A 24422-nucleotide genomic window follows, 5' to 3' on the forward strand; every position below is an offset into this window, starting at 1 on the left:
TGCCCTGCCTACTTATGGTATCTCTCTCTCTCCGTCAAATAAATAAATAAATTTTTTAAAACAAAAACAAAAACATATGATCTCACTTATGTGTAGAATCTTAAAAAAAAAAAAACAAAAAGAAACCAAGAGTGCCTGGCTCCACACTGTGTGAGCCCGATGTGGGGCTTGATCTTAGGACCCCGGGATCATGACCTGAGCTGAAAGCAGCCACTTAATGACTGAGCCACCCAGGCGCCCCCCAGTCTGACTTTTAAGTATTTATCCTTGTAATATGAATGACAGTTGGACCTAACAAATGTGTTCTTCCCTTCTGTATGTCTAGAACTCTGCTAGGCCCTGAAAATACAAAGACGAATAAGACATAGTCTCTCCAGGAGTCGCAAAGTGATGGAAGATTCAGACACATAAATAATTACATACAACACAGTTAAGAGTCATAGAAGTTGGTTTAATTGTGTCGAGAACGACAGAAAATTAATGGGTATTCTGGGCAGTAAGTCTTCATGGAGAGATGATATGAATTGGTCTGGAAATATGAATGGAAATTCATAGGGCATGTTCCCACTTTTCAGTGGGAACTAAGGGCATTCAAGACAGGGCAAAGACTGTGCAAGGTGCATGAAGAAATGGCATAAGATATTTAGTGAAATATAATGTTGAATCTGGCAGAAGTCTCTAGTAGGTATGGGAGTCAGGCATTGGACAGGATACTAGATAAATGGGTCAGGCTTGCTTATAAAAGGTCTCAGAATCTAGGTACTGCCACATTTACAAAAGACAAAACTGAGGAAGCTGTGACAGGCTGTCTACAGTAAACTGTCTAAGAACTTGTCCAGGGTAACTTAATCAGTATGTGGCAGGGATGGGATTCATTCTCTAACCATACCCTTCAACCCAACACTTACACATGAATCTGTGCTCAAGGATACAATTGGAGATCAGAAACCTTGATCCCTGACATGCAGAAGCTGTACTGTTTCCCCTTTTAAGACACAGAAAGCAGATTTCTTTCTCCTTTGCAGATTTGGAGCAAAGTGAACATGTAAGAGCCCCTGTAACAAATCTATAGATCAAATCAAAGATTCACACACAGTCAACATGGTCGCAGGCTCACACTCTGCATAGGTTCCCTCCACACTGTCTCTTTGTTCTATTTGATCAGGTCCACTTCTTCCTCCCACTAATCTCCCTGCAACTGTTTCATTTCAACAGACAAACTCCAAATTCTCCAAAGGATACATTTAAAAAGTGGGACTAAAAAGAAGCAACCTTAAATGACAGAAACGTGCGCTATCTGATTTTCGTAAGCCCAAAATGCATACATTGTAGATCCTTCCAGTCAGTCCAATCTTGTCTGAATTTGGGACTAATGAGACAAATAAGGATCTGAAAGGTGATTCTTACCATTATAGGTTGCACTATTTTTCACGATTAGCTCCAAATGCTCTCTGAACTCTTCCCGAGAGGGGTAGAGGCGTTTGCGCACATTTTCACGAAGGGTTTGTAAGTCCATTGGTCGAGTGATGATTTTGTAGTAGTCCTTTACAACCTTTGCATTGACTGGAGTATGGAAAGGGTAGGTCTGTGCAAACAAGAGACAGCACTATTGGTGAGCAAAGAACACCTGTCAGAGCCAACTCCCGAAGACTCGTATCTTATCTGTCTACCTGGCCACCAACTCTCAAAGGAATCTTTCTAGATGAAGCAGGTAGGTCTGTTTCATCTACTAAACTATTCAAAATAAATAAATAAAACAAACCCAAAAAACTACATCTCAAAGAATCAGGAGTTCCACATCCCTACGAGTACTCTACTATCCTCTATCTGAAATCACAGATAGAACAAAGGGCTTTGCCATTCCTACTGTAGACATGAATGTGATGAACTCACATTTGGAAGATCTCTCATGTCATTGATGATAGACTCCAAAATGGAGGACAATGTCACCATTGGGTCTGTCCGGCGCCGGTGGATGGACTTATGAGGTCTCTAAGGATAAACAAGAAATCAGAGTGCTTCTTTAGATAAGAAAAACAAACAGACAATGCTTTCTAGCTATAGCTTAGGAATTTTGTAATGAACAGTACACATAATTTTCAGGGTAAGGCCAAAGGGAGACTCTAAGGCTGTGCCAGAGCCATGGGACAAAGGGCTGGAGGAACCAATGAGAACCACATGTGGCCAGAAAGAAGCAATGCAGATACTCACGTTTAAGTAGTCACAGTGAACAGTGGTTCCAACTCGCCGTTTCTTCTTGGGAGGAAGCTGCTGTTTAGGGAACTTGAGAACCAGAGATTTTCTGCGAACCTCATCCGCGCTGTAATCAAGAACACTTTCATAGCATGCAGTCCCTAGCTCTAGACCCCAGAAAAAAAGCAACTACAATGAAGAAGTCCAAAGTACCTGAGCATGAGCCTGGGGAGGAAAAAGCCAAACCAAAGGCCAGATATCCACACTCTCAGGCTCAGATCAGGCACGGCCTCACGGGATCTCCAAATTAATAAAGAACTAGGCAAGCCACAACCTCAGTTTCCTATTTGGAAGATAAGGGAACTAGGCTAAAGGAATTTCAAGAACGCTTCCAGCTCCAACATTCTATCTTAGGGTTCAAGGGCCAGGAGGCTAAACTTACAATAGAAACAAAGAAGAAATGAAAAACTGGCTTGAAAAAAAAATAGTCTAAGTTTCCCTCAGTCATTAAAAGGCCATTCACCTTCTTCCTTACCATTGTAGGGGATCAAGACACTAAATTTTCCTTTTCCAATGTGCCTCATAATATAATGGCTATTACGGATATTGATAAATTAAATCAAGAATGGAAAAAAGAGCCCCAAACTTAATAGAAGCAAAACCAAACTATCTGGTGATGGGTGGTAATTAGACTTACAGTGGTGATCGCTTTGTAATGTATATAAATACCAATACATAATACTGTACCTCTGAAGCTTACACAATGGTATCTACCAATTTTACCTCAGTAAGAAACAAAAGTATGTATCAAATTGATTGAAAGTTACACACAAAAAAGAATTCAAATATATTTTGCACATAATACCCTGACTGTACTACTGCAGTGGCATATAGTCTAAGGACAACAAATGACAGAAAACACCTTGAATCTACTTTATGGGTTTGTTGTTAGTGGTACTGGTATTGTAATTCTCAAACTATTCTGTATAACAGACGTACAGACAGAGCAAATGAATCAACATATTAATGCTGGGAACCAGAGAAAGGATGCAGATATGAATAGGGGAAGAGGAGGAAGAATCTATAGATATGATTTGAACGGGAGGTTTTGATAGGAAGGTTTTGGTATGTGATTTACAATATGTGTTTATTTCCTAGTTCTGTCCACTAAAAGCCTAGAAGCAATGACAGACATCTCAGTGGCAATGAGCATACCTAACACCTAGATCCTGGTTCTAAATGCCATTCCCTGATAAAAGGAACCAGGGCTCCTTGAAGAAATGGCTGATTCTAGGTCTCAAACAAGAAAATTTCAAGGACAGCCTAGAACATCTTGTGTCAGAAAGCAAAGACGTTCTTGAAGATTTACAGGATTGTTTCAAAAGGACACAGGAGCTGGCTTTAAGAGGTCAAATGTAAGACAATACGGGCATCACAATTACAAATGGTGTTAATAAATCATATTACATTAAGTTCACAAAAGGAAGAATTTCAGAATCCACAGAAATACTCAAACAGAAAGGAAAGGAAAGCTCTTCTTTATAGAATACCAGTTAATGTAGAAAGAATGCTATAATTAGAAAAACCGCTATTTTGCAATCCCCGATGTAACAACGGAGTTAGGCAATGATCATCAATGGATGCTACAACTACTGAGAGAAAGACTGTTAGGGAACAGGAAATTCACCCACATGCTAATTACAAAGGGAACAACATACCTTTATTATAGAGGGTTCTGGGATCACCACTTAAACAAGATGATCAAAACAGTGAAAAAACCTGACATTATGTGCTTCTTGATGTGGTGTAGTAAGTACATAATATCACCTATGTAGTAATCTTGCCAAAGACATTTAATCTAAACATAATCAATGAGAAAACAATCAGACAAATCCAGAAATATGGGCTATTTTAGGAGACAACTGGCCTGAATTCTTCCAAAAAGTCAATGCCACGAAAACCAAAATAGGTGGAGAGAACAGTTCTAGATTTAAAGACACTCAAAATACTTAATGTTTGAACAGGAATTGGACCCTGAATTGGGAGTGGGGCAGGCCATAAAGGACACTGAGATAACCGGAGAAATTTAAGTAAGAACCAATGTTAAAACTACTGAACTGATGCTAATTTTCTTAGGTGTAATGGTAGTATCATGTTGTTATATCCCGACTCTTAGACAATGTGTGGTCAAGAACTTCTGAGGGAAACATCAAGATGCCCGCAACTTATTTCCAAATAGTTCAGCCAAAAAAAAAAAAAAAAGTTTCAGACATATAAAGACAAAACAAATGTAACGAATGTTAAGTTGGTGACTTTAGAGGAATGATATACTGTATTAACCTTTCAACTTTTCTGTAGATTTGCAGTTTTCAAACTCAAAAGTCGGGGAAAAATGTCTTTTAATTTAAAAACTTCTCCACTTGATTAACTCTTAAATTCTCTGAGAACAAGAGACAGGGATAAGCACAGTGTATGTCTCCTTAGTCTTTCTGGGATGGTCCATTATCGGAACACTCAGCGATTAGGGACTTGACAAGTGTGAGCAGCACCAGGAAGTAGGACAGAAAGAGCACCTATGATATGCCAGGCACTATACTACGTGTTTATATAGCCTTCCATTTTATCTTCATAGCTACCCTGGTAAGGGTGGTTTTATTTGATTAAAATAAGGAAATTGAGACCCAGAAAAATTAGGTCACATGCCCCAAGGCAAGTAGGAAAGCCTGAGGAGTGCTTCACGACAAAAGACCATAATTGTCACTACTGGCAACAGTTACTGAGGAAAATCCATCCCAGTCCCCATGCTCTGAGTTCCACTTCACAGTACATATCACATCCACCCTTGCCACCCTTTGCTAGCATCAACCTCCAACGGATCTCCCCACAGCACTTCCCGTCTGCTATTTCTTACCTCTCAATTAGCTGTTTCCCCAGGACAATCTTGGTCCCTTCAACCTTGATAAGTTCTTCATTATCATTATGAATGACTGTCTTTTCCAACTCCTCCTCCTGCTCCTCTGTCATGGCAACAGGGTTGGAAGGTGGAGCATTTGTCTGATAGTAGAGGGGGCAGAATTTGTTTGTCCTCATGTGCCCAATGGCACCACAAGCCCCACATTTCAGCTGCAAAAGGGGAAAGTATCAATGTATCAGAGGTAAATGGGCGGCTTAACGTTCGCCTTACATAACACATACAAGGCAGGCACAGAACTGTTGTCGTAACAGGACTGTTAGACACCTTTCAACCAGAAGCCATCGGACAAAAGAACCTGAATGGAAATGACACATTAAAAATAAAATGCGGGGCGCCTGGGTAGCTCAGTGGGTTAAAGCCTCTGCCTTCGGCTTGGGTCATGATCCCAGGGCCCTGGGATCGAGCCCCACGTTGGGCTCTCTGCTCAGCGGGGAGTCTGCTTCCCCTTCCCTCCTTCTCTGCCTGCCTCTCTGCCTGCTTGTGATCTGTCAAATAAATTTTAAAAAATCTTGAAAATAAAATGCAATCCAGAGATTGGACATTAAAAAAAAAAAAGCGAGGAAGAAAACAGAGAGGATTTCCACTCTCAATTTCAGTTGTAGAGTATGAAAATGTTAAATACGCAGGACAAAGTCCATCGGAAGCCCCGGGCTGCCTTCACCAGCACACACAGTCAGCGTGGGTATATACTTCCAGGCACAAGGAAAAGGCTCAATAATACCAAGTCTCTATCTAAGTTTTGCAACTGACCTCAGTCTCAGCTATAAAATGGGGTCACATTTTATATCACATTTATAGAATATCATATATAACAAAGAAACATGAAAATAATGACCTCAGTACATGTCACCACCAGTTTATATTTGTTAAGAACTTTATAGTTTCTAAAGTGCTTCCCAGGCATTGTCTCACTTACTCCAACAACACTGTGAGACAACTATCATTTTATACAGCAGTGACCTCGTTTTATGGTGTACATGGCAGCTACATGTACAGTAATATTTGGAACCCTACCTAAGTTACAGAAGGCAACCTGTACTGATAAGTTTCTTTCCTGTTGCTTCTTTTTCCTTTTTATTTTTTTAAATATTGTTTTTATTTACTTCAAGAGAGAGAATGAGTGAGAGGGAGATAGAGAGAAGGCAGGAACCAGGGGAGGGTCACTGAAGCAGACTCCCCACTGAGCAGGGAGCCCGATGCAGGACTCAATCCCAGGACCCTGGGATCATGACCTGAGCTGAAAGCAGACACTTAAAACACCTGAGCCACCCAGGTGCCCCCTGTTGCTTCTAATATGTACAATTTTTAAAGGATATGTGTATGTGTACGTACACACACACATACACACACGCGCGCGCGCGTGGGTGTAAAAAACACCTCTCTCACCCAAGCCCATTTCAACCCCTAGGAAATACTCCCAATGGGTGAAGTATAAAATGACACCAAATGGCACCAGATTAGGTTGTCAGTGCCAGTCACACTAGTCATGGTAACACCTGAGCAGCCACACCAACTCAAACTAGCTTTCCACAATACTGCCCTCATTCCCAGTCAGGGAGAACACCAAAAGCTATTGGCAGAGGTATGCTTTCTTCGCCTTTTTAGCTATGATCATGCCACATTCTATTTACTTTTAGGTCAGGGCGCTCCTTCATTTTTTTGGGCTTCTTCTCAGGAGGACCCTTAAGCTTCTCCTTTTCCTGGTTCCGCTTCAGCCGCCTAAGTTGCTCCTGAATCCTCCGCCGTTCCTTTCTCATCTCTTCTCGATGCTGTTCATCAAAAAGGGCAAACTTTCGACTGAAGGGCAAGGGGGAAAAATATCACAGGACCATAAGCAAAGCTAAACCAAAGACAACCGTCCTGATAGCTAAACACATCAGAACTAAAATAATCCATCCAGACAGAAATAAAAGGGGCTACCTATATTCCCATCTCCCCTACTCATCAGCCTTCCATGTGCAGAGCAGCACCTCTCTCAGAATAAGGTGTCCTGAGTCATCACTAAGAGTTATGCCAACCAACCACAATGCAAAGGACCCAGGTAGAATGGAAAACGTGCCTTTATTTTGAAGCAAATTTAAAATATCTCCCTGTGATTTGGCTCTGTCCAAACCCCAAGACCTAAAGGCACCCAACCAACACAGACTTCCAACTTCCAGCTGTACAGAATCCTGTCACTAAAACTCCAGCACATACCTCCCTCATCCCCATCCCCCACCACTTTCATCGTCCTCCTTATCATACTGGAAAGCAGTGAGTCAAACTCACATGAATTCCTCATCTTTTGTGGTTCGTATGCGCACGTAGGCATCAATGACAGCTGGCTTTCGGACTGTCTCACAGCGAACGTACTCCTTCCCCTCTTCATCTCGAAATGTGCGATAAATCTTTAGACAACGGCCGGTGGCAGAAGAGTTAAGGCTAGTCACAGAAGCTGTGTCATCATCTCTGTGATTGTTTCCTGATGCTGCTGAACCTGCTGCTGCAAGGCAGAAAAAGATTTCCACGCATTCCCCCTACCACCCACATGGTCATTTTCCTGAGACTGGGTGGAGACCTTGAAGTTCAACGGTCCACAAAAGCATGTACGCTTACCAAAAGCATTGTATGGTTCTACAGAAAGCATCACGCCCGCAAATGCACTGATTTGTCCTGCCCTGACTTCATTTTACCACTGCCCCATTCCCATTTTTCTAAGTATGAGAAGTTCTGAAAGGAACTCAAAGAACTACATTTGTTAGAGGGGACAGAAAGACAGCAGCTGTATTCTGATTCCTCTCAAGAGCAGAAGAAAGCCCAAGCAGCAAGTAGTTGATTGATCACATTAAAGAAAAGCACTCCGGCACCAAGAGGGAAAACTGCACCACAGACACAGGTCCAGAGCCTTAGGAGAATGCTTCTCAAACCCAAACGCGAATGAAGAGGTATCACCTGAGAATTCTCATTACACTAAATTCCAATTCAGTAGTGTCTGGGGTGATGCCTGAGAATCTGCATTCCCAAAAAGCTCCTGTGTGATGTCCCTACTGCTGGTCTAGGACCACCCCAGTGCAAAGGCTTTATCACATCTTTACAAAGTAGTCAGAACACAAAATTACACAAAGCTTTTTACAGAGCAGGAAATGAAGGAAAAGCCTATTGGGAGTGAGAACAGTCATTTACATATGCATCTTCGGGCCTTTATCCTCCCTCTCATAGTATCTATATCCAAATTTTCATTTGCCTGCTTGACGTCTATACTGGGAAGTGTCATGGGGACCTCAAACTCCACATATTACATCTTCCCTTCTCACACCTGCTTCTTTCTCTGAAGTTTACTACTTTAATCAAAGGTACCATCTTTCTGGAAAGCCTGGAGTGAAATCTTAAGGTCACCTTGATTTTTTACCCCTTTTCATTCACAAAATCCATACCCCAAACCAGTTCAAGCCTTTATCATCCCCACTCTCAACTTTTGCAGTTCTTGGTTGGTGATTTTTAACTCTATTTAGGGTCTAGGACTCCTTTGAGAATCTTCTGAAAGTCACAGGTCTTCTCAGGAAAGGTACATTTGCACAGAATTTTACATATGATTTCAGAGGGTTCAAGAGCAACCCCTCAAATTTATCCATGAAATCAGTTTTAAAAACTCTTAGCCTCTAAGATGAATGACCAGAAAGATCACCTGACGTACGGCACTGCTAGCCCTGGCTTGGACAGCCCTGATACAGACAGAGGCAGCAGTGGGCCAGTGGCAGCTCTTCAATCTGGGCCCCCCAGAAAAACCTCCAAGTTCAGCTTGCAATAACCTTTCCACCTCATCTACAGGCTTTTCTACACTCATCCGCTACTTCTTCTGCCTCCAGCTTTGGCTCAGTTCTTAGTCTGCAGTTATTTACACTTTTCCGATCCTTCTCTTTCTTGTCTATGAAGCCACTACCCTCACCCAGTAGCATCCGCTGTAATTCCTTCCGCTCCTGCTCCTCCCGTTCACGCGACAGCTGAGAGCTGGTTTTCTTATTCTGCAACATGTTCTCAATGTTCTTTCCCATTTCTTCAAAGTCACTGTCTTCAGCTGAGCTGCTGTCTGTGTCAGTTGATAATACTTCGGTTGATGACAAAACTCTAAAAAGGAAAAACGATGTTGAAAATTAAGAAGAGAAACATGAAAGTGTATAAAGAGCTGAAGAAATACAGCTTTAGGCAACAGGAGGAACTTGGGAAATCAACCTTAAAAAGGAATACCCAAATCCACTAAGACATGGGGGCCTTAACAGAAGAGCTTTACAAAATTTTCCTTGACTTTTGTCAACAAGGCAAGTTTGAAATATGCTGTAACACAGCAACTCTTTCAGAATTCCTAGAAAAAGCCTGAGAAATAAAACGGCACACTGGTCATTTTTAATAATAGAGCATTACCATCCTCTCACAGTAAGCCTTCAGAAAAAAAACAAAACAACACACTCATTGTCCCTTATCACCACTGGAATAACTGCCAGGCTCAAGCAGGCCACAAAAGTTACCATGGAACCTAGAGTACGTCTTGCCAATGCAAAACCTTTGCCAAGTTGCTCTGAAAGGAGCAGGTGTTCTAGCAGTATTATGAACAGAGACCACCCTGAAATCTCAGCTACCTGGGCAACGAGTTACATTATCAAGTGACCTCCTGTTCATTGTAACATATAGTGTCTGGGACTCCTCCCCTTTCCAGCTTGGATTTTCTGCAGCACTAGAACAACATACTTGTTCTGAAGGTCAAAGATGCGCTGACATTCCTCTTTGTAACGCTCCTGATGCTCAGCCACAGAAAACCTTGACCCACGGGCAAATTTACTCATGGGCCCCTCTCCAGAGCGGGCCTGCTCTGTGGACATTGTGCGGACTACGTCAATCACTTCCCAGCGGGACAGCTTTTTAATCTACGAGAGAGACAAACACATACACCTAAATCATCAGAGATTTCAAAAAATAAACCAAGGCACAGAACTTAGAGAGCCAGACAAAAACAAAAAAACTAAAACTAAAACACCACCCAAAGCAGGTTAAACAGAAAGCTTGGGGAAAGCTAACTCCTGAAAAAGTGCCTAAGATTCAGGGTACTACAACCTACACCACAAACGTATCCAGATAGTTCCTTACATCTGCCTCCTAGTTCTTCCCTCTATCAAAGGCCCCCTCCTACCCTAGGGGACACTAAGTTTTCCTCTTTCACACTCACCTCTTCTTCAGGCACACCAAATTTACGGAGGAGCTGCTTGGCATTTTTCAGTGAAAGGCGACGGAGATCTGCATCTGTTCCTGTCACTGTCTTCTTTACTGGCTGAGGCTCTTTATCATCCTACCTCAAACATAAAACAAAACAGGCAAGAACTGTAATAAGCTGAACTCCTTACAGTAGGTGCCTAAGCCATCCTGTCAACTTAAGTGTTTTCCATCCCCCAGCCCCTTCACTTCCACTCCTTAACCTCCATTTCTTCCTCCCTTAATTTTTGGTTTCCAGGATTTCAGACAGTCTCACCTTCTGCTGTGTCGGTTTGTTTGGAATCTTGACATAGGAGAATCCTTCACCACACCCTGTAGGATCTGCCACCCCAGTCACCTCCAAGAGACACTTGCCCTTCATAGCAGCAATGAAAGCCCTTGTGGTGTTCCAAGGAGCAGTACGAACCTGAGGTATAGAAAAAGATTATAAGGGCTATGGGAAAAATTTGCTCTACGTCTAGCCATACTTAGAAGATCAGAATAATTACAATAATGTACAATTTGATGCTTTCCTAAATTATCCACGAAGATCAATAGTTGCATAAAAGGTGCCCAGTACTCAGCTTACTCTTCTTCCCCTCTATGGTATTTACGTTATGATATTAAACAAAAATCAAATCTCAGCCAGTATAAGGAGAACACTGTGGAACAGTGGTCCCCTTTGGCCCCATATCCCTAGGGATATACTGAGAGTTCTCAAAGACAGTGATGCCCCACTCTTCATGATGCTCAAAGAGGTTGATGATGCATCTGACTGCCCGATTGCTCGAATGGCTGCTTTAGAATAGCCAATACATTCTGTAATTAAATGATAAGCATATTTTACAAAGTAATGGCTTTAACCCCAGGTCCATTTTACCTCTGCAACTGGTTGGTTAAAAAGTCTGTCCTGTCCTGGGGCCCTGAATATAGTGTTTACTGACCCCACAAAATAACCAGGAAATTAAGACAAGAGGAATGTGCTTGTCCACACAGACCAGTTAAGAGTATACACAATTAGCTAAAGAGTGGTCAATTCTCTAATCAAGATTCAATCTCGAAGGCTATTTGACCAAATCCTTACTTTCTGAAATTCTTAGACATCCACTCATTTTTCACTCCATCCTCAAAACACCACAATGAGCTTCTTCACTCACTCTGTCTGACCTCATTTACAATCATTCACTGATTTAATAGATATTTATTGAACACCTACTACATGCCAGGCACTACTTTCTCATGGATCTCACATTAGTGAGAAAGAGACAAATAACCAACCAAATACAATACTGCATAATCAGTGCATTGATAGGAAATTAAAAAGTGTTACATGTACATAAAGAAGGGAAGAATAATGAGCCAATATGATGGGAGTGAGGACAGAAGTCAGGGTAAGCTTCCACGAAGTATAAATCATAGGTGAAGGTAAGATGGTAGAAGAGTGGCAAGAAAATATCCTAGGCAGAGGGAAAAGCAGTTGCAAAATCCTGGAAGGCAACAGAAAGAAACTGAGGGGACTGAATGAACTTCAGTATGTTTGCAGCTTGAGTACAAGATGGACAGTGACAGGAGATGAGAGCAGGTTAGAGTTATATACAAGACCCAAATCACATTGCACCTTGTAAAGCATGTGCAGAACTTCTTTCTAAAAGAAGTGAGGACCCAAAGGAAGTCTTTGGGCTAGAAAATCATATGATCAGATTTTTGTTCCAAATTTTTATTTTAAAAGGTCATTCAACTTTTTAAGCAATGGTGCTGGAATAACTGGACATTCACATGCAAAAAAGAACCTTAATCTATACCTTGCACCCTACATAAAAATTAACTCAAATTGGATCTAAACTTAAAATCTAGAACAAAAAAACTTTTAGAAGAAAACATAAAAGGAAATCTTTGCATCCCTGAGCTAGATAAAAATTTCTTAGCTACAACATCAAAACCACAAGCAACAGAGAAAACTGACAATCTGGATTTCTGCTCTTCATAAAACACTGTTAAAACAATTAAAAGACAAGCCAAAGACTGGGAGAAAATTTTCGGCAATCACATACCTGATAAAGGAATCGGACCTAGAATACCTAGAGCTCTCTCAAGACTCAATGAGAAGAAAACAAGCAACCAAGTGGATTAAAAAGATGAACAGACACTTGACGAAAAGAAGTCTGGATGATAAATTAAGCACATGAAAAGAGACTCAACGCCCTTAGCCACTAAGGAAATGCAAATCAAAACAGCAGCAAGAAACCATTTCACATCTAACAGGACGGCCATAAAAGTAGTAATAATAAAAAAGAAAAATAACAAGTGTTGACAAGGATGTGGAAAAACTAGAACCCTCATACATTGCTAGTAAGAATGTAAAAATAACACAGTCACTGTGGAAGGTAGTTCCTTCAAAGTTGAAAGTGGGGCGCCTAGGTGGCTCAACTGGTTAAGTGTCTGCCTTCAGTTCATGATCCTGGGGTTCTGGTATTGAGCCCCAGGTCGGGCTTGCTGCTCAGTGGGGAGTCTGCTTCTCCCTCTCCCCGCTCCACCCCATTCATGTTCTCTCTCCCCAATAAATAAAATCTTAAACAAAATGTGAAAGAGAATTACCATATGACCCAATAATTCTACTTTTAGGTATTTACCCAAGTAAAAAGGAAATGTGTCCAGAGATTTATACATGAATATTGATAGCAGCTTTATTCATAATAGCCAAAAACTGGGAACAACCAAAATGTCTTTTGATAGGCCATTACCTAAACTGTGGTAATAACCACATTATGGAGTGCTATGTGGCAATACAAAAGAACAAACGATCAATAACCTGGATGAATCTCAACATAATTACAGGGTTAAAGACAGACAAGAATAAATACATACTTTCAACAAATGGTGCTGAAAATAGAATAGCCACAGGCAAAATAATGAAGCTTGACCTTTACCTTATACCATATATAAAAATTAACTCACAATGGAGCAAAGACCATCTTAGGTCTCATACCTAAGTATAAGAATTAAAAATAGGGGCACCTGGATGGCTCAGTGGGTTAAAGCCCCTGCCTTTGGCTCAGGTCATGATCCCAGGGTCTTGGGATCAAGCCCCGCATTGGGCTCTCTGCTCAGTGGGGAGCCTGCTTCCTCCTCTCCTCTGCCTGCCTCTCTGTCTACTTGTGATCTCTGTCTGTCAAATAAATAAATAAAATGTTTAAAAAAAAAGAATTAAAAATATAAAACCCTTAGAAGAAAACAGAGGAAATACCATGACACTGGATTTGGCAATGACATCTTGGATATGGTATCAAAAAAGCACAAACAACAAAAGTAAAATAAGATACACTGGACTGTATCTCAATTAAAAACTTCTCTGCATCAAAGGACACAACAGAATAAAAAGGCAACCTATGGCAGAAAAGTACTTGCAGAGCATGTATCTGATGAGAGATTAATATCAAGTATTTATAAAGAACTACAACTCAATAACTAAAACCAAACAACCTGATTAAAAAATGGGCAAAGAACTTGAATAGACCTTTCTCAGAAGAAGATACACAAATGTCCAATAAGTACAGGGAAAGATGGCTCAACATCACTAACCATTAGGGAAATGCAAATCAAAATCACAATGAGATACTGCCTCATATCCAGTAGGATGGTTACTACCAGAAAAAAAAAATAACAAGTGTGGGTATGAGTGTGGAGAAATTGAAATTCTTATATGCCATTGACAGGAACGTAAAATACTGCAGCTGCTTTGAAGAAAATAAGTATGAAAGTTGCTCAAAAAACTAAAAACAGAACTATCATGTGATCCAGTAATCCACTTCTGGGTCTATATGGTCTATATGCAGAAGAACAGAAAACAGAATCCTGAAGAGATATGTGCATACCCATGTTCACAGCAGCACTGTTCCCAACAGCAAGAGGTGGAAGCACCCCAAACATCCACCAATGGATGGGTGGATAAACACGATGTGGTACATACACACAGTGGAATGTTATTCAGCCTTTTAAAAAGGAAGGAAACTGTGATATATGCTACAACATGCATGAACTTTGAGGATATCGTGCTGGATAAAATAAACCAGTCACATAAAAACAATACCTCATGATTCCACTTAGGGGAAGTACCTAGAGTAGTAAAATTCAGAGAGACAGAAAGTAGAATGGTGGCTGCAGAGGCTGGAAAAGAAAGATATGGGGACTTGTCATTTAGTGGGTAACAGAGTTTCAGTTTTGCAACATGAAAAGAGTTCTGGAAATTGGTTATGCAACAGTGTGCACATACCTAACATTACCAAATTGTACATTTAAAGGTTAGATGGTAAATTTTGTTATGTATATTTTACCACGGTTAAAATAAGAGAGTACATACTATATGAGCACACATATCTAAAAATGTAGAAAATGTGAACTGATCTATAGTGACAGAAAGCATCAGTGTGGTTTTCAGGGCACAAAGAGGCCAGAGTAAAGGGAAAAGAAGGAAGAAAAGAATTCCAAAGGGAGTACAAAAAAACTTTTGGGGGGTGACAGATACATTCACTATCTTGTTATGAGGATTCACAGATATAAACACATATCACAACGTATCAAATAGTACATGCTACTTATATCAATCTTAACTCAATAAAGTTGGGTTTTTTTAAAGGATAAATGGAAAAAAAATTAAAATGGATAAATGGGACATACTAATAAAAATTTATTACACAAAGCCAGGGCGCCTGGGTGGCTTGGTTAGTTGAGCATCTGACTCTTTTTTTTTTTTTTTTAAGATTGTATTTATTTATTTGACAGAGAAAGAGATCACAAGTAGGCAGAGAGGCAGACAGAGAGAGAAGGGGAAGCAGGCTCCCTGCTGAGCAGAGAGCCCGATGTGGGGCTCGATCCCAGGACCCTGAGATCAGGACCTGAGCTGAAGGCAGAGGCTTAACCCACTGAGACACCCAGGCACCCCTGAGCATCTGACTCTTTTTTTTTTTTTTTTTAAAGATTTTATTTATTTATCAGAGAGAGAGGGGGAGAGAGCAAGCACAGGCAGACAGAATGGCAGGCAGAGGCAGAGGGAGAAGCAGGCTCCCTGCCGAGCAAGGAGCCCGATGTGGGACTCGATCCCAGGACGCTGGGATCATGACCTGAGCCGAAGGCAGCTGCTTAACCAACTGAGCCACCCAGGCGTCCCAGCATCTGACTCTTGATTCTGGTTCAGGTCATTATCTCAGGACTATGAGATCGAGCCCCACACTGGGTTCCAGGCTAAGGGCAGAGTCTGCTTGAGATTCTCTCCCTCTGTCTCCCCACCCCCACTCACATGCGTGCGCGCACTCTCTCTCTCTCTCTCTCTAAAATAATTAATTAACTTAAAAAAAAACTAGTGTAAAGCCTTACCTCATCATCAATCTTCATCTGGAAATCTTCCTCATTTTCTTCTTCTGGAGCAAAAAAGGACTTCTCACCATAGCCAGCATCCTGGAAGAGCACAAATGTAAGCATAAACCAGTCAACAAATTGGAAAACACAAAGTACAAGTTTCACTAAGTACCAAGTACAGAATATCAAAGTACATTTTCGCACAGAGAATGGATTCTGTAAAGTCTTCCTGTCTCTGTCACCATTCTACATCCTTAGGCTATCAGAAGATATATTACATTTCAGGGAACTTGCCAGCTGACGTGTAGGTTGTTAAGGCTCAAAAAGGAAGCTAAGTAGAGATGCTCATCACTGCAGACTCACTAACTCAGTGGTGTAGCTATGCTGTCTCACCCCGGCTAGATCTTCCCTGCTTGGGCCTAAGAATATCGTACTTCTCGAAAAGCACATGTCCAGCACCACCATCTCAGCCCATAGGGAAGGCTATGGAAAACAACCAAGAAGTATTTGCTGTGTATGAACCTGCCTCGTAAGGAACAAAGATTAAAGTCACCACCCAAATGGATGGAACAATACGCCCTACATTCCCTCATGAAGCCTTCCCACTTCTATTTAGCTAGACTGGAGTCGTCCTCAGAACCAATGGACACAGAGTACCTCAGAGCTCGAATCTGTCAGTAACTGGTTCATAATCCAGGAACCATCACTTCTTGGCCAGTACCACCAATCTGCATCCTCCTCTGTCTGCAACAAACCCACAGGCATAGGCACAAGGGAAAGGTGCTTACCTTCAGTCGCTGCTCTGCGGCTATCATGCTATAATAGGCACAGCACTGCTCTGGGGACACCATAGCTCTGATCTCCTCTTCAGTCGGTAACCGAAAATCAGACTTCAACACCCACCAGTTTGAGTCCATCCCTAGAAAAAGTAGAGAGAATGAGACCATTCCAAATTCCAAAGGCCCTTCCACCGATAGCAACAAGGATAATGAATCGAGACCAGGCCATGCAACGTCCCAGAAGGTCTAGCCACAGTTAGCCTGCCTACCGAAGAAAAGCCCCACTGCTAGGTTGCCTGCACCTCCTGACATCCACCATCCAATGAATTTCCTAGCAGGCACAAATCAAAAAGCAATCATAGCCTCCATAATTAGATTTACTACTTCCCTCTTTTGATGACTATCATTCTCTCAATCTGGGAGCAGTATACTTATCCTTTCATCAAAAGCTGTAATTCCTTTCTTGGAAAGAGACAGGGGAAACAAATAGTCACAAATGATGACCTGTGCGTTTGAAGTCAGCGCAGAGCTTCAGCCTCTTCCGGATGCTACTTTCTGAGTGAGAAGGGAAGGCTTTCTTTATATCTTCCATTCGGATCCGCCGTGGCCGATCTTTACTCTTCCAGAATAGGCGGTAAATAAAGACCTGTCCAACAAACCAAGTGTCTTTCATTTGGCAAAACAGAAGACAAAAGTGCTCGCCAGGGCTCTTTCCCCTACTAAGCCCTGATGTATTTTGAGCTCTCCTGATGTGCCCCCAAATCAACAATACCCTGTTATGTGCAAACTGACCCACCTCCCTCATCTGTCATTCTTACCTGGAGAAAGTCTCGAATATGTGTATTAGCCCTTTTGGAGTTGGGCCCAGGAACTTCAAACAAGGGGCACTGCTGGCCGACCACAAAAATATCCACTAATTCCCGAATATAGTAACCTTGTCTTGTACGAATGATAAGGAAGTCAGTTTCTGGCATCTTATGAAGGTAAATTGGGGCACGAAAAAGATTGTTCTCAAATGCCTAACAAAAGTAAAAACACAAAAATTATATACAGAGAAGCCCTAGGAAATTTCATCAACTAACGAGAAGGGAAATCAGGCCTGTTTGCTCTCCATCCCCAGACTGCCATCTAAAACCTATCCAATAATATAAATAAATCGGAATATGGAATGTCAAACTGGATTAGAAAATAATTTTTTACTCACTGGCAGTAGTAGGGAAACTACAGGATTTGGATTCAGATGACACGGACTCTGCTACTTACTATATGATGTCAGATCAGTCACTTAGTATCTCTGAGCTTAACTGACCTCATCTACAAAACATTTAAACAAATGAAAACATACCAATTCTGCAGACACAAATTAAATACTCATTAATTAACTCACTAAATTACTAATCCCAGGCTGACTTCCATATGCCACCCAGATGTTGCTGGCCTTCTTACCAGTGTGTGTTTTCTAAAAACAATTTCCAATTTAGTTTACAAATAACATTACTAGAGCCAGTTTTAATAAAAAGATCAAAAGAAAGTCTGAGGATTATAATCATTTGGGGATTGTACTGCTCCTTCCCCATACCTGCCATGTACATAGTACCTCAATCAACTAGAATTAGTTCTTTCTGGGCTCACTAGCTCCTCACCTGTCAAGTTCCTTAGGAAAGAGTTGTTAACAGGAAAGAATCCCTCACCTGCAGTAATTGGCCAGGATGGAGAGAGCCCAGGAAGGGAGATGTATGGCAGTAAACAGTTTCTCCATATTTACAATCTGGGGCTCCAGGATCTTTTCCAGGTTTCTAGAAGGAACAAAAAAGCCCAGTTACTATTACAGAATAGAATCAATAAATCTTCACAAAATATTCCTTGAGCATAGCATTTTACTAATATTACTAACTACAAAAAAGACACCATTTCAGCATGGAAAAGACAAAATATACAATCGCAGACTATTGCTGGATGTTCATTACAACTATATTACAAACAAATTTTCTCAGAGACTCACCCGCTTATAGTAGTTTTTTATCTTGGTTGCCATGCCAACCTGCATCATTAATGGTCCATTTTCCTCACTGTATTCTGCAAGAATAAGATCTCCATCTTTGCCTGTGAGGTCCTGAGGTGTGCGCATAAAAAACATCTCTCCACCACCAGAGGCTTGTCTCTCTTGTTCTCTCATCTGCCCAGAACAAAGAGAACACAGTTCAGCTCCTGACAGGACAAGAACCAGAAAATGATGCTGTTCATTCTGAGACAATGACATGAAAAGTGATTTTGCCTTGCCTTTTTTTAAACTTCATTGCAAAAATATTCAACCATGAAGCTGAAACTATGAACACTTACAATCCCACCGCTTAGCTATAACTTCATATTTTACCCTACCTAACTAAAATTATCTCCACAGATTTTTGCTGGAACCATTTTTTAAAAGATTTTATCTGACAGAGAGAGAGTGTGCACGTGCACAAGTAGGGGGAGTGGCAGGCAGAGGCAGAGGGAGAAGCAGGCTCCCCTGAGCAGGGAGCCCGATATGGGGCTCGATTCCACAAGACTGGGATAATGACCTGAGCCAAAGGCACATGCTTAACCAACTGAGCCACCCAGGTGCCCCCTGAATCGTTTCTGAAAGCTGCAGTCATCATGACACTTCACCTTGAGTATTTTCACATGCATCCCCTAAGAATAAGGACATTCTCCTAAAAAATTATAGTAACATTCTATTACATCTGAGAAAAAAGTAATTCCCTAGTATCATCTAATAGCATGTCCATTTCCCCAACGTGTACGCTAACATCTTTTATAGCTGCTTTTTTTTTTCCTACCCAGAGTTCAGTCATACCTTAGCCTTCTTTTTGATGTGTTTTAGCAAGGGCTGGACTGAGTGGGGACCTGGCTGAGAGAGTGCCCCAAAAGAGTATTTCTTGAGAGGTGGGCGATGGAACTGCCGAAGTTTGATGGGCCCCATGTGGGTAGGAAAGAAGGGCTGTCGTAATTCCACAGCAGGAATCGAGTGCTAAGACAGGAAATACGGGGTTCAAATTAAATAATTACTCCAGCCTATGCAAGATTTACCCATATCATCCATTAAAACAAGGCAGTGGTTCCCATCCATCACAGAATAAATTGTTACTTTTACCTGAATAATATTTCCTCCAAAGGTGCCTCGAAGACCCTGCTGCTTGGGGTAGTAATATTCATCATTGGAAAGATTCCATGGATCTTTCACTTCTGGCTGAGACATGTTCTAATGATGGGGACATCAAACAGATATCAAATAAACCTTAGTCAGACTACCCTCCGCCATTACCTTTCTCTGCTCTTCTCAACACCCTAGGTTCCTTTTCCCTCCACAGACCTGCTGTGGTTCCTCCTTGATGACCCCTGTTTTCCCTAACAGAATTCGACTCTTCTTCAGAGACGATTCCTTCTTACTTTCCTTGGAGGGGGAGTTGGAGGTGGCCTCTTCCTTTTCATCAGGAATTTCTAAGGATGAAACAAAAGTCACTCTGGAGATACTATCCCTGAAGATTCACATTTCCCACAGGTATCTTTGCACTTCCTAATCAGATCTCTCATCCCACCCCAGACCACTTCTAGTAGGTGATTCCCTCTAACTAAACACATTATACTCTTGGAATCTCAAAGGTACTGCTTTTCAACATTCCTACATTGTGAGCTTTCCCTAAGCAAAACAGAAATACCAGAAACAGCCACAACTCTGCTCTCTCAACTGCTACCTGAAAGTTCTAGTCTTTTTCATTTCTTTCCTTATTTTTTTAAAGTAGGCTCCACACCCAGTATGAGGCTAGAACTTACGACCCTGAGATCAAGAGTCACCTGCTCCACTGAATGAGCCAACCAGGCGCCCCCGAGAAGCTTATAGTCTTGACCTTCCCAACCTTTCTGATTTCTGACATTAGCAGCAAGCTGTCCATTACAGAGAAGAAACACTGGTCCCTGCCAACACCATACCCAAAATAAGGTTCTCATCATTGGGATCAAGTGTCAAAACAGGAGGCTCCAACAGCCGGGGCATGGCCTGAGCATCCCAAATGATATTGTCCTCCCAGCGTCCATACACCAGCTCCTCATTGTCAATGGGAAAGATAGAGTACCAAGGCTTGTCATCATCCAGGGTGGCTGCAAAACCTACTCAGAAGAGGAGGAGACACTCAGTAACAGACAAAACACCTATGCCCCTTTCAATCATGATTCCAGCAAAGGGCAAAGGAGCACATGTTAGTAAAGTTATTCATGCAGCTACTGAAAAAGAACCTAGTGCACACAGTGTATTTCTCATTTTAAAATAAGCTGCAGACAAAATGTTCCCTGCAGTGTTTTTCGTAAGACTCAAAATTTAAACAGCCAAGTGTGTTTAATAAGGGACTGGCTAAAGAAATCATGGTAATAAATGATATGGTAAAATATACTAACAATTAATGGTAATAAAATATATATTAAAAATACAGTAACTATTGGTCAATTATGAAAACATCCATATAAGAATACTATGCAATCAGCAAAGTGTTTAGATAGAACGAGAGAAGGAAAAAAAACCTCTTTCTTCGACTTAAAAATTAAAACATTTTTGTTTTCCTCTAGATTATAAAAGTAATACAGGTTAACTGAAGGAAAATACAGAAAAATATAAAGGAAACTGAAGCTGTCTGTGATTCCACAAACCAGAAATAACCACTGTGAAATCTCATAGTGCATTTCCTTTCAGTCAGCTTTCTGTAATTATATAGTGCGCTTTTTCTTTTCCCACTTACATGAACAGGGTATCATATATGCCACTTTGTTTTTCTCACTTGAGTTTCCCATGTCATTAAATGTTTTTATGAAAAATTTGGAATGACACAGAATAATGATGTCAAATGAAAAGCACAATATGCAAAAAACTGCCTACAGAAATGAACTCAACTACATAAACACAGAGAAGACAGAAAACCAAAAACAAAGTACACCAAAAAGTTAATAGTCGATCTTCTCTGGATAGCTGGATTATCAGTGATTTTTGTCACTGTATTCTACTTTCAAAGTTTTCTACATTAAGCATGACATACCCTTTTTTTTTTTGCCTACTTAAGGAGAGAAAAAGCAAATTCTAGCATGATAAAGACAAAGGGGCTAGCTCTGAAAATGGAAGTAAATCATTGAGACAAAACCTTGGTCTAGTTTGGTTAGATCATCAACTTCAAAGTGGTTTTCCCAGTTTTCCAATGAGAAATCAGAGTCCACCCTAGCTTGTTAATGGTGTACAACTTATTATGGACTAGAATCGGGGCTCAAGTCCAAAACATTTTGCTGCCCCTCAGCAGCAACAAAGAGCACAGCTAAACCCACTTAGGATGACTGAGCTGAAGGGAGTGTGCTAGACATGGCTGGCACAAAAGCACACCTTGCTGAACGTTGTAGGCCATGGCATTCCTAGTCATGCTGGAAGGAAGCCAGCCTGCCAGGCTTGCACGCTGAGGTTTTGTTCCTTTGTGTTTGACATCCTCTCCGTCCCAGATGATATCATCCTCCCAATGCAGCTGTGTCACCATCAGGAAGTTTTCATCAGCCAGAAGGTCAGTGCTATTTTCCTCAAGTTTCCTGAAATCCTACAGAAACGAAGACGGAAGACCAAATCTCTGAATGGTCACTGGTCAAAGTTCTGACTCCAGATCCCTCATCAGACCCATCAAACATGGTCCCTGACTTGAAAGAAGTACCTGATAAGGGAGGTCTGCCTCTGCACACTCCTGGGCTAGCGCAGCACTCACTGCCCAGACAGAATCCTTGTGATGGGGCTAGCTGCCAGGGTGACACACCGTAACAAACCCAAGGCTTAGAACCTCCATAACCTACCGAAGACAACCTACCCGGTATCTCCCCACCCAGAAAAGCAAAGTTAAGTAAAATGGAAAGGGCCCTGTGCGCAGATTCCTTTTTTATATACCAGTGTCACTTACCTCCAACATTCTACACTTCATCACGGGTTCGAGGTCCATTTTTCTCAGTTTGAAGCCATAATCAAACCCACTGCCATCTTCAGGGACACCCAGCATATCATACCATAGCCGAGCAGGCCCGTAACGCCACTCGGCTACTCTCGGTTTGGTATCGGCCACTTTATCCGTATCTCCAGTTGACTGGGAAAACTTGGACTCAACAGGAGCCATCATTGTAATCTGTAACAGAATAAAGCAGGAGGAGGATTTCCTGATCCCAGATGTCATAGAGCTATAGGGAATCCACAGTCAGTAAGGGAAGTTAGAGAACTACAAGGATGATTCTTCAACAGAACTGGAGTCAGAATGGGAACAATGGGGCTAGATCATGGCACACTCTGCCTAAAGGATTCAAACTCCTATTCACCAGCATGTGTAGCACCCACTACTGGCCCATAGTACTTCTCCACTACAATAGGGAAGGGACGGCCACTAAGACTGAACTCACGATTTCTCGTTCATAATCAGCACAGGGCTCTGCCTGCTAAAGTACATTTCCTATTTAGACATAAGCTAGGGAGAACTCATTTGTTCCTCCTGTAGGTCTCAAGCCCAGGTCTCTATTTTGCCTACTTCATCATCAGAGAGACATTGCTCTGGAGGTGGCGGTGGAGCGTAGTCATAGTTCCACAAAGACTTCTGGCTGACTTCTGACTCTACCGAGCACTCCACCTCCTGGATCTGCTCTTCCTGGATCAGCTCACGGTGCTTCTTTTTCCTCTTTCTCCGAGCACTCCGCCAAACAGATGGGACGTTTTTCCCTGGTCCAAAAAGACGTAGGAAGCGTAATACCTACAACACAGAGGCTCAAAGACTCAGTATCAGACAGGAAAAGAGCAGCATCTGGGTCTACAAACTCCCCTGAGAGATCCACTCAGCTGTGGGGGGACCAAAGAGTGCTCAACTTAGAGTTATAACATCTACCAAGAAAGTAAAGAAGCATCCCTTAATAATTTGGACTAGTTCTTTTAAGACAACAAGGACAATTTCTGATGAGAACTATGTAAATCACATGTACTCTCATCAACGCTTTTTCAAAAAGACCTAATGCAGTGTCACTGAATAAGAAAACTTTTACATCTTATCCTTTCTGTATCCAACACCTTAGCAACAGAACTCAGAATTTAGGAGAGGTCAGTGGTTTGCAATATGGGCATTCTCCGTGGAAAGTACCTTCCCAGGCCGAAATTCCGGGAACAATTCTGTGACACTCGGCAACAGCTTGGTGGCATCGTGCTGCATAATCCCAGCCAAAGGTAGGGTCAGCTTCCCATCTTCAGATTCTGCCTGTGTTGCTTCTTGAGGTCCCATCTCAGATTCTGAGTCAGAGGAACTACTGAAGTCCACTTTCTCTGAGGCCAAAGAGGAAGGGGCAATGATGGAGGGCAAGATGATGCCTTCTCCATCCTCAGACACTGCAACAAGGAAGAGAAACCCCTTTGGCATGTAACTGTGAGCATACTTCCTCCGATTTAGCCAGTACCCACTCTAGGCTATATGCATGGCTCAGTGGCAGGGGATATAGTTCCAAGAACCCAGATCACTAGTATGCAACCCAGAAAACTCATTCCAACTCATTATCCCCCACTGTCCCCAACTCACCTTGTACCCGGTACCCTAGGGTTGTGATGAGAGAAAACAAACACTATTACTACATTTACTACTTTCTATACATGTATTAAAGGAATGTGATCAACAGCAAAATTATATGACACTTTTTTACCAAGCAGGCCTTATCATCTTTAGTTCAGGGACCCATAACTGAAGAATTTTTTTAAGCCCACAGGATGATAATGAAATTATCTAGGACATCAAGTTATCAGATGTTATTTAGCCTACAGACTAATGCAGAAATGGCTAAAACTGGTCAACATAATTCTCAAAATACAGGAGATCAAAAACACTACTATT

General features: G+C 41.6%; 1 protein-coding gene across 12 annotated transcripts in view; it reads right to left on the minus strand.

The window, feature by feature from the left end:
- Positions 1–24422, minus strand: part of TAF1 (TATA-box binding protein associated factor 1) — a 75547-nt gene that overhangs the window by 45084 nt on the left and 6041 nt on the right. For 4 of the 12 annotated variants that reach the window (XR_014306923.1, XM_082716114.1, XM_082716121.1 and 1 more), the window contains exons 5-28: positions 23685–23863; positions 23085–23303; positions 22473–22691; positions 21917–22121; positions 20488–20664; positions 19871–19998; positions 19652–19759; positions 19355–19528; positions 18521–18694; positions 18210–18314; positions 17337–17537; positions 17023–17164; positions 16528–16658; positions 15758–15838; positions 10665–10814; positions 10365–10484; positions 9890–10065; positions 9093–9271; positions 7436–7649; positions 6799–6964; positions 5105–5316; positions 2212–2320; positions 1894–1992; positions 1408–1585 (exon numbers count right to left, since the gene is read on the minus strand). Coding sequence is in view for 11 of the 12 variants with exons in the window: in XM_082716114.1 (XP_082572240.1) it covers positions 1408–1585; positions 1894–1992; positions 2212–2320; positions 5105–5316; positions 6799–6964; positions 7436–7649; positions 9093–9271; positions 9890–10065; positions 10365–10484; positions 10665–10814; positions 15758–15838; positions 16528–16658; positions 17023–17164; positions 17337–17537; positions 18210–18314; positions 18521–18694; positions 19355–19528; positions 19652–19759; positions 19871–19998; positions 20488–20664; positions 21917–22121; positions 22473–22691; positions 23085–23303; positions 23685–23863 (3846 nt within the window). In the remaining variant the exon portion in view is untranslated. Of the gene's footprint in view, positions 1–1407; positions 1586–1893; positions 1993–2211; positions 2321–5104; positions 5317–6798; positions 6965–7435; positions 7650–9092; positions 9272–9889; positions 10066–10364; positions 10485–10664; positions 10815–15757; positions 15839–16527; positions 16659–17022; positions 17165–17336; positions 17538–18209; positions 18315–18520; positions 18695–19354; positions 19529–19651; positions 19760–19870; positions 19999–20487; positions 20665–21916; positions 22122–22472; positions 22692–23084; positions 23304–23684; positions 23927–24422 lie in introns of all 12 variants that reach the window. The other 8 variants (XM_082716123.1, XM_082716119.1, XM_082716113.1 and 5 more) reach the window with 3 other exon arrangements.

The sequence above is a fragment of the Mustela nivalis genome (assembly GCF_964662115.1).
Source record: "Mustela nivalis genome assembly, chromosome: X".
NCBI classification, from domain to species: domain Eukaryota; kingdom Metazoa; phylum Chordata; class Mammalia; order Carnivora; family Mustelidae; genus Mustela; species Mustela nivalis.